The sequence below is a fragment of the Brienomyrus brachyistius genome, chromosome 19 (genome assembly GCF_023856365.1).
Source record: "Brienomyrus brachyistius isolate T26 chromosome 19, BBRACH_0.4, whole genome shotgun sequence".
Lineage (NCBI taxonomy): Eukaryota > Metazoa > Chordata > Actinopteri > Osteoglossiformes > Mormyridae > Brienomyrus > Brienomyrus brachyistius.
The window spans coordinates 17,787,223-17,797,084 of NC_064551.1; the positions used below are offsets into that span (position 1 = coordinate 17,787,223).

General features: G+C 46.1%; 1 protein-coding gene across 1 annotated transcript; it reads right to left on the minus strand.

Annotated features, from left to right (window-relative positions):
• Nucleotides 1–867: 867 nt before the first annotated feature.
• Nucleotides 868–8,742, minus strand: rhag (Rh associated glycoprotein). Its single transcript, XM_048986530.1, has 10 exons — nt 8,529–8,742; nt 5,151–5,328; nt 4,513–4,663; nt 4,248–4,395; nt 3,668–3,834; nt 3,431–3,568; nt 3,146–3,264; nt 2,830–2,903; nt 2,413–2,486; nt 868–2,322 (listed from the first exon to the last, which is right to left on the minus strand). The coding sequence occupies exons 1-10, from the start codon at nt 8,704–8,706 to the stop codon at nt 2,248–2,250; spliced, it is 1,302 nt and encodes a 433-aa protein (XP_048842487.1). The 5' UTR covers nt 8,707–8,742; the 3' UTR covers nt 868–2,247.
• Between the last annotated feature and the right edge of the window lie 1,120 nt (nt 8,743–9,862).

Below are 9,862 nucleotides of genomic sequence, written 5' to 3' on the forward strand. Positions count from 1 at the left end.
TAAAGATTTGTTTTGCTGGACTAAAAAAAAACAAACATTTTGAGCGTATGACTCATTGCGCCATGTCCCTATTGCCTGTATCCACTTTTGTCTCAAAGGCTCCCACGTCTATCTGTGTAAATGAGTTTATTCTCACTCGTCGTTTTACCACTGTCCTTCTTAAGATTGCGGAATAAAAGAGTCTAGTAAAAACCAAACTTATACTTTATTATGAAATCTGGCCAGCAAATCGATCTTTTGTTTTTCACAGAATAAAAAAATAACAACATTATTCTACTAATAAGCTGGCAAGTTGTTTCACTGCTGCCACCGGCGATAGCAGATAAGCTTTATATTGGTTATAGATTGAATTTTCCAAGCATGCAGAAGGTTTGGATGTAGTAGCCCGTCCCACTTTCGCTGCGATTACGGTGCCACATTCTGAGCCCACCTTTCCCGTGATGCTGTGCTGCAGCTGTTTTATTCCTGGCACGGGGCCATATTTTGTGGTGGAAACGCGTGGAACCAGTGCCTGATTGGGAAGAAGTGGAAACCAGGCGCGAGAGCGTCACATGGCTCAGCGCGTGGGCTATGCATGCATTGCTAATCATAATGTGAACTTGCTTGATTCATGGATGCTTTGAATCCTGCAACAGATTCAGTCCCAGATGTTTGCAGCTGTCAAAGGTGTGTTTTCTGTGCACCTCCATAAAGACTGAAGTTAGTCAGAAGTGTGTTTTCTAGCTGCTTTCTAAGCTGATTTTGACGCTTCTTACTGTGCGCCGCATGTTAGGCAGTGTTGCTTGTTATCTGCACGCAGTGGATGTCCTGTACGTGCCTGAGAAGTGCTGCAACTCAAATGTCTTACTTTATAAACACACAAAGCCCTAGGTTTGACACATTTACTAAAAATGTACGTGACCATTTTCATATGTATAATTCGTACAGCCTTTAAAAATAAGCAAGTACAGAAAATGGCACAATTTAATACAAAGTTATATAATATTTATGACAGTATTTATACATTTTAAACTCCACAATTTTTCTTTCATACATATATCATATTGTAGATTTTGCTGCCTTTAGGAATATTACAACTTTCACACAAGTGCCTAACTATTATCAGTCCCATTTCAAGTTTATTTGTCCCACTAAATGAAGAGTTTGTCTTATTGAACCTCTTTTAAATCAGAAAAATTATTCAGTCCAGTGTGTGTGAAAAGTCTTTAACGATAGAGTACTGAGTGTCCTCAAACTGTCGCCAAACCAAGACGTCTGTCATTTTAGTGGATGATAAGACTGAAGAGAAATGGACCACGTCCTTTCATATATACATAATGAGGTAAAGCTGGGTTTAACGCAGTGGATATACGCCGTAGACCTGCCTGTCTGTCCCCGGGGATTAGATGTATCTCAGTTCCTGGCTCCAGTTTTAGGTTCTAGTCTTGTTCAGTCCTCCGCAGACCTCCTGCAGACCTTCTGGGAGCTCATTTGGATTTAAAGAGCTGTGCCCTATCTGATCTATCCTCCATTTCTCGAGGTATGATCTACCATCATGGGAGTGATGGGGGCAGCTCAGCGGGTTAAGATACTGTGCGTGTGACAAGAAGGTCGTTGGTTTGGAGCCCAGGGTCGGAGAGTGACATCACCATGGGGCCTCTTAGCAAGGCCCTTAACCCCCAGTTGCTCCAAGGACTGTCTGATCCTGCTCTCTCTAATATGTGTTTCGCTATGGGTAAAAGTGTCTGCTAAATATATTAAATTTTAGGTAAATAAATTGCAGTCTTGCTTCTGACATGATAACTAATGTCAGTCTAAACTATTCAGAAAATGAATGTGTACTACAGCTCCTTTTTATATCAAATCATTCTAGCTCATTCATATTTACTCATTTCACTGTCTGAAACTCCTGCTGTTTGCTGTACTGTTACGCATTTGATAAATAAACATTAATTTGATTTGATATCATTATAATGGTGAGTTGGCCGCCTGCAGGGTAATTTAGCTCGTGGGAATGTTCTTTGGTAGCCAATGATATTGGTGTGAAGAGCATATCTGATCACAGCCTCACGACTGAGTAGCAGTGGTTTCTGTACAACGTCCCTGAATCCTACACATTTAAGCAGTTACTAAGAAACCATAAAGCAGTGAAGTAGCTGGAAGACTAAAACGCTCACACGAGGACACGCGTCTCACACGGGGAAGCAGGCATTTCTGAACATGAGGGCGTTCTCGGGGTGTTCTGCTGGATTTGGCGATGTCCTCGCTTCAGGCCTCCGCCTTGTTCTTGGAGTGGTCTCCATGCGCCAGGCACTCCTCATTCTCCTCCTCCTCTTCAGGTACCTGCAGGACACACGCAGTCACAGCAGAGCTTTGTAACACAAATATATGGGCTGGCACAATGTAAAGTGTGAGTAGGAAACATTCACCCACCTCCCAGTAAACGGCATCATCAAAGCAGTTCTGGTCCGGTGGTTGTCCCCACAATGGAAGCCTCATAAGGAAACCTAATACAGTTAAAATAAAGTCACTGATGTGGCACTGGAGCCCTAATACAGTTAAAATAAAGTCACTGATGTGGCACTGGAGCCCTAATACAGTTAAAATAAAGTCACTGATGTGGCACTGGAGCCCTTATACAGTTAAAATAAAGTCACTGATGTGGCACTGGAGCCCTAATACAGTTAAAATAAAGTCACTGATGTGGCACTGGAGCCCTAATACAGTTAAAATAAAGTCACTGATGTGGCACTGGAGCCCTAATACAGTTAAAATAAAGTCACTGATGTGGCACTGGAGCCCAAGAATTCACTTTCTGAAGAACATCTCGGTGAAGTCTGGCCCACAGACCTGTGATGGCTCCTCCAACCACAGCAAAACCCAGAGAAGATCCGAGGGCAGCGAGCTGGTAGCCGGCACTACCACTGGATGGAGAAAAAGGACGTCTTATCGACCTCTGAGGCCACGGTGAGGTGGATGCAAGGTGTGAACCCACTTTGGAGTGAACGCCTCACTGGTAACCAGTGTTTCTACTCACTGGTATCTCATTGCTAATTATCTCATCATCTTTATATGCATAACGGTAACTGATAAATGATACTGTATGGAAATATCACTAAGTAACAAATTAATCTCAGTAATTAATAAAAGGGCTTTTTTGTCTTACTGCGCTTTGCCCAGAGCCACGGTCACTATCCCGGCCACTCCACCCAGAATCCCCGGCATGCCGTGCAGGTTGTGTACGCCACACGTGTCCTGGATGCCCAGCTTCGATGCCAAGATCGGCTGGAATACAGAGACTCTTATAAATGATCCCCCCGTAACCAGAGCTAATGCATGAACATAAATGAATATATGACTTATATATGGAGGGCTAGAACAAGAGGGCGGAGGTGTGGTAGATCTCCAGCGGCCTCCATGTTGGTGGGTGGTATTCCTCTTTTTAACTTACGGACAGGAACTTAAAGCCTAGGGTGGAGATTATCCCAGCCAAGGAGCCAATTATCATGGCACCAAATGGTTCGATGCTCATGTCTGCGCAAGTTCCCACAGCAACGCCTCCGGCCAGCGTGGCATTCTGGATATGTACCTGGTCAAGGGACAGATGCAGCAGTGGCTAAGCTCTCCAGATCTCTGAAGGCTCAGTGGAGTAGTTATGGATTTTTGGTAATGCTCTTTTACGACTCACCATGTCCAGTTTTCCTCGGTGGTCCACAAGGCTGGAGATGGCATAGGCCGTGAGCACACAAGCGGCCAGGGAAAAGTAGGTGTTTGTGATGGCAGTGAGCTGAGCCTTGCCCGGATCTGCGATGGCAGAGTTGAAACTGGGCCAGAACATCCACAGAAACACGGTACCTGCAGAAGTGTAGAACAGGTTCAACGTCAGAAATAAAGTAATGGAAGCAATGCGCTATTTGTCCACCAGAGGGTGCAAGTCACACATTGTGAGTTGGGCAGGGAGGGCTGCCATCTTGTGATGTCAGCCGACCTATTGTGTTGGTTCTAATCCACCTGCTCCTTTTTTGGTGGCATTTTGAGCATTTGCTTCTTTTCCTTCCTAGTGAACCTCCTCCCAGACCCCAACGCCCGTCCTGTCTCCAGGACGTCTACATCCAAATTACATTTTCCATGCCTCACTCCTCTCACCGTACCTGACCCATGACGCACGGTCCTGACCGCAGCAATTGTCTCAGACATTTTTCAATGTCAGGAAGAGCTGACTTTTAAGAAGTTGCAGACGACGACGGTGCGAATGCGGCGCTGCTTACCGATCATGGCGAACACGTCCGAGTGATAAACGGAACCTTCTTTCTCATGGCCGTTCCTAAGGCCGGGTCGATACAGCATGCGAGCTGCAGCCAAGCCGAAGTACGCTCCAAATGCATGGATGGTCATGGAAGCGCCGACATCCCTGGCCTGCGAGGATCGAGCATGCAGGACACGCATTTGAGATCGCATGTGAGATCATTCCCCATGCTCCCACTGAGCCGGTGTTCTGGGGCTCATGGGTAATCGGTGACATCATGGACCAACCTCGAGTAAATCCACGACGACGTACTCGTTGATGGCGAATGTGGTGATTTCCAGTATTGTCATGATCAGTAGCTGGACTGGGCTGGTTTTACCCAGAACAGCGCCGAAGGAGATGAGTACTGTCGCTGTGCTGAAGTCCGCGTTTATCATCCTGTGGGTGCAGGAGGAGGTCGTTATGAAATGATGCTTTATTTGCCATTTGCAGGCAAGTAGGGATATTGGAATGTGTCAGTCTCAGCTGCTCTAAGGACTGTTCTCTGAATTGTATGCTCCTTTGGATAAAAGTATCAGCAAAATTAATGAAATGTGTGACCGTTTTTGCATTTCCCGTCATTTTTAAGGCATACACACATGTACATTTGGTGGAAAAAAAACAAAGTGTGGGATCTGAGAACATGGTCAGCCATTCACACAGCACCCCTGGGGCATTTTTTGGCAGGTTAAGGGCCTTGTGCAAGGCCCCACAGGTGTGGCTACTCTGGGATTTGAGCCAACTACCTCCTGATCGCAGACGTAGACACCAAACATTCTGAAGCAAGCCACGTGATCATGCAAGTGCAGAGAAGCAGATGTGAAGAAGGTGGGTTGTGATGGCCAGCTTTGACCGGCGTCTGCTGGTGCCCTGGGTCCCTGTTTACCTAGAGATGTTCACTTTGATGGGAATACCGTGCCAGATACCCTGCATGAGCAGACCCCACTGCAGCCCGAAGCCGGCCAGCAGAAGGTTGAAGCCCACGCTACTGAAGCTGTATCTCTTCAGGAAGGTCATCAGGAAGCCGAAGCCGATGAAGATCATGACGTGCACATCCTGGAACACTGTGGAGTAGCACGGCTAGGTCAGTGATGCAGTGATGGGAACGAGTAGTGTACCAGAGAGACTGCTGGGAACTCGCGTAGAACTGTCTTCTACTCCACCGTGCTGCACCTACCGCGTCTCAATGAAGAGTATTTTTGTATGAGAGGTGCCGGCTCTCAGAGTCAAATGTCAATGGAGTTTATCAAAGTTTACAATGTCAGACTCATCCTGTAAGGGACGACGTTGTGTGAGAGCGCCCACATTACTGAGAAGTGCCTTTGTAAGCACTGTGGTGTTATCTGCACGTGCTTTGAGGTATCAAAGCCCATTTTGATGTTCCTCCATGACTTCATTACAACTCGGGTGTTCTGTGCATGGTAGGTTGATTTATTAAGCAACATTTTCTTGACGGATAAGTGGTTCATCACGTTTGGATTTACATTCCTAGTCTGGTTAGACTTCAGCACTAGAACCAGTCATGTTAAACAGAAGCAAATACATGTCTTCGTATGAAGGTGATCATTTTGATGAATGGAGATTAGCTGATTTGCTCTGAGAGTCATGTGGTGTTTTGAGGGGCTGTAGAATAGCTTCAGAGTGTGGTGCAATGATGTGGTGATGTCCAGAGTGTCCCCTTGTGAGTAAATGGATGGATGCCGTGAAACAAGTGATTGAATGCATTTTCAGCCGCGTGCTGCTGTAGTACGGATATGTCAAGTTAGGGTTTCATTCTCACTGAGGTGACATTACCAATGATTTGGAAGGTGAGCTATGGCACCTGGTTTGTAAGGATCTGTAGCAGAGCAAGTGATCTCCAAACCTTCTCGAGAACCTGCAGGCCTCAGCCTTTAAGGTCTGTAAGATCTCACTGCTTCTCGAGATGTGGGATTAGTCGTTGAGTGTTGTTATACTGAGGAGCTGGTCCCTGTTCCATGAAAGAGGTTATAATTCCTATCAGATCTCCCTCCCTATCATCTACATCTCACTTTGAGTATCCGGAGTGTATTCAGGAGTCGTGAGCTCCAGCTAAGGGCTGTCTGGGGGTCCCACAGGGTCCAGCACAATTGGCTGCCCCCCATTAAGGAAATGAATGCCAGTGGTAGGGTGTTGACAAGTGAGGCCTTCGTGTCTAATCGACATCTGGAGAAAAGCTCAGGTAGGGGGTTGTGGTAGAGGCCGCCAGCCCTTCCTGACTGAGAGTCCGCTGGGGATGTGTGGGCAGCTCATACTCTGACAGGGAGGGGGGTTGCTTTTGAGGTCACTCTGATGTCACTGTAGCTATTGATCTGGTTGGTTACTTTTAAGGGGTGTGTCAATCAGCGGGTAGCTAGCAGGTTGCTTTGTGGTAAAGGGAGGGTTCTAGAAATTAAAGTCCCCAGAGGAACATGTGATCCCACCCTAAGGCAAACTCTTATTTTTTACTACACAACTGTAAATGTACTGGAGCAGTGGTCACTGTTAACAAAGCAGTGAGACCCTAACTACTGTCACACTACTCTGCTGTGTAACTCTTTTGTGTAACTGTGTAAACACAAACTGTGGCAGCCTGTGCTGGCTGCTGACACCTAGAGCTCATCAGTACTGATATAAATTTAAATTCATAGTTTTTCTCCACACTGCATCAGCTTGGATGTTGACAGTGATATATTTAAGCACTGTATCCAGGAACATCTGACCGATCCCAAATTTCAAAGGTCTGCATGCTACTTCAATCCCTGTCCTGGATAGCATGTCCATCACATTTCACAAGCCTGTCTCCCTTTCCGTTTAACATGCAGTTTTCCGTTCATGTGCACCACATTTTTACGGCCCCTCAATCTTTCGCACCTCGTAATTTAATTTTCACAGCATTTATTATGCAAAAGCAAACCACAGATGCATGCTTAATGCAAATTACCAACAGCAGTGTGTGCATCAGTTAAAAGTCATTTTATGATCTGATGCTTGCATTTATAACAATGACCTGAAATGTGCAGGTAAGATTGTTTCTGTTGGTATGGAAAGTAGGTATAGAATTTAATGCTGACTTGGGAAAAGAAAAAGAGCTTAAGGTGGCAGTGAATTCTCTGTGTTTTGCTTATAAATATAACACATTTTGAGACGTGTTGAGCATTCGGACGCATGGAAAACAAAATACATCCCCCTGTTTTTGTTGTGGGGGAACTGAGAGTAAAAAAAAAGAAAGAAAGAAAACCACAGAATTAAAATGACTGCAGAGATTATTACAGACAGTGATGAGCAGATAATAAGTAGTATGATGATAAGTGGCAAAAATACCATGTTTGTCCCCCTGTCCTTCTTTCAGAAGCCGTAGCTTCTCCTCTATGTGCTGAAAGCAGATGCAGGGTTTATGTGAAGCTCTTGTGTTATCAATCCTGTCTGCACCTTTTCTGCCGCATGAGGTAGTCGGGGAGGGGGGGGGGGGCATTTCTGTTTTTTTCCCTTCAAAGTCACAGAATTTGACTGCCTTCACTTGCCCCTCGCCAGCCCTGCTCCCAAGAGAATTAATGGAGTAACTCGAGCAGTTTGCTGCACAGCAAGTCCCCGGAGATGAGCTCTGATAACTAACCGTGTCCCTGCCTGATAGGTCCTGACTCTACCCAGCTGCGCCGGCTTGTGTTGTAAACACAGAGCCCCCATCAAACAGCTATATGCCACTCACACAATGTCTTGGGATGCTTGCTTAATTCAGCAAAAATATTGCAAATTTATTGATTTTATAACAAATATCATTACTTTATTCATCTGTATGCAGAAGCAACCAGTAGTTTTAAATAAAACATTAATTTCAAGTAGTAATAAACGGAGCTGTTTTGGATTAAAAAGTTCATTGACAATCTCATTGGGTGCTTTTTAATTAGTAACACCCTTGCAGCATAAAATGCCAAACATTTGTGCTTAGTGTCCATTGGGAGTCAGTGACTACAATTGCAATGAATAGCAACATGACAAGAACAGAACTGAGTTAATCAAAAAAATTACGACACTTAAAAGAAGATGAAAGTATGTGCAGGTATGTTAATCATTGCCTGTCAATGAACTTTTGTTGTGTGAATAATAAATTTGCTGCATTTTCACAGAATTAAGCAAACGTCCCGGGACTTTCTGTGAGCTCTGCGGCTGGTTTGATACTTTTAAACTTTTAATCTCATGACTGAAGACGGAAAGGCGACCCCCCCGTCCTCCATTCCCCACCCCCCCGACACCCTCGGAAACTCACTCGGGTAAAGGCTGACATTGCTCTGCTCCGTGTGGTTACTGGATGAGCTGTGACCGCCGTGCTCCGAGCTGCCATCGTCGTAGACCACAAACAGGGCATACAGGATGATGGTGAGAATCTCCAAGGCGATGGCCAGGATGGGGAACTTGAGCCTCATGTTGGTGTCGTGGACCGCCATGGCTGCTGCTGCGCCACTCTGAAATGACGGGCCGCCTCCCGCCTGCTCTTAAATCGGCGCCCCCTTCAGAGGGGGGCCTGGGGCAGGGCGGGACACTCTGAACTCAAGGATCACCCCCCCTATCAGGGGCAGGGATGGATCCAGCCTGTGAGCATCTGGGTGCGTACACAGACAGAGAGAGCCAGCACAGAGCCCCACAGAGTTAATTGTTACAGCATTATTTTTATTAGATACCAGTTATCCTGATGGATGAGATGTGAATAAATGTAGAGTGTCCTGACTGTTCTACAGCCGTCATTTCATTTGCCTGAATTGTTTCACTTAATTTGTTTAAATAATTTTTCAGAGCTCATCTACTGGTGTGAGATTGACGACGCAGCTCTAGATAGGGCGCCCCCTGCAGGAACATTAGCTTCAGTATGGTACACGCTACAGGAACGCCAGCTTTGGTAGGGCGCCCCCTGCAGGAACATTAGCTTCAGTATGGTACACGCTACAGGAACGCCAGCTTTGGTAGGGCGCCCCCTGCAGGAACATTAGCTTCAGTATGGTACACGCTACAGGAACGCCAGCTTAGGTAGGGCGCCCCCTGCAGGAACATTAGCTTCAGTATGGTACACGCTACAGGAACGCCAGCTTTGGTAGGGCGCCCCCTGCAGGAACATTAGCTTCAGTATGGTACACGCTACGGGAACGCCAGCTTTGGTAGGGCGCCCCCTGCAGGAACATTAGCTTCAGTATGGTACCCCCTACAGGAATGCCAGCTTTGGTAGGGTAGGAAAGCCAGCCGTAGGAACGGCACGTCCTGCAGGGATGCCATGTTGGGTAGGGTGTCCCCTGTAGGAATGGCAGCTCTTGGTTGGGCGCCCCCTGCAGGAACGCCAAGTTGGTCAGCTGTCACAGATGATTTTTATCTATTCCATACGTAAGTGTCAATCTGATACCGAAGGTTGATATGGTGTCCTGTCAATGTCACGGCGCCCCCTGGGAGATAGGTAGTGTAACAGCAGCACACCAGATGTGTTTATTAATTTAAAAACTCATCAAAGCTGTTTGAGCAGTCGACATTTTTTTGGATTGGTTTTTTTATGCTTGAAAGGCAAAACAGAATAACTGTTTTTCTGTTTCTTCACATTCTGAGACGAAAAGTTATTTT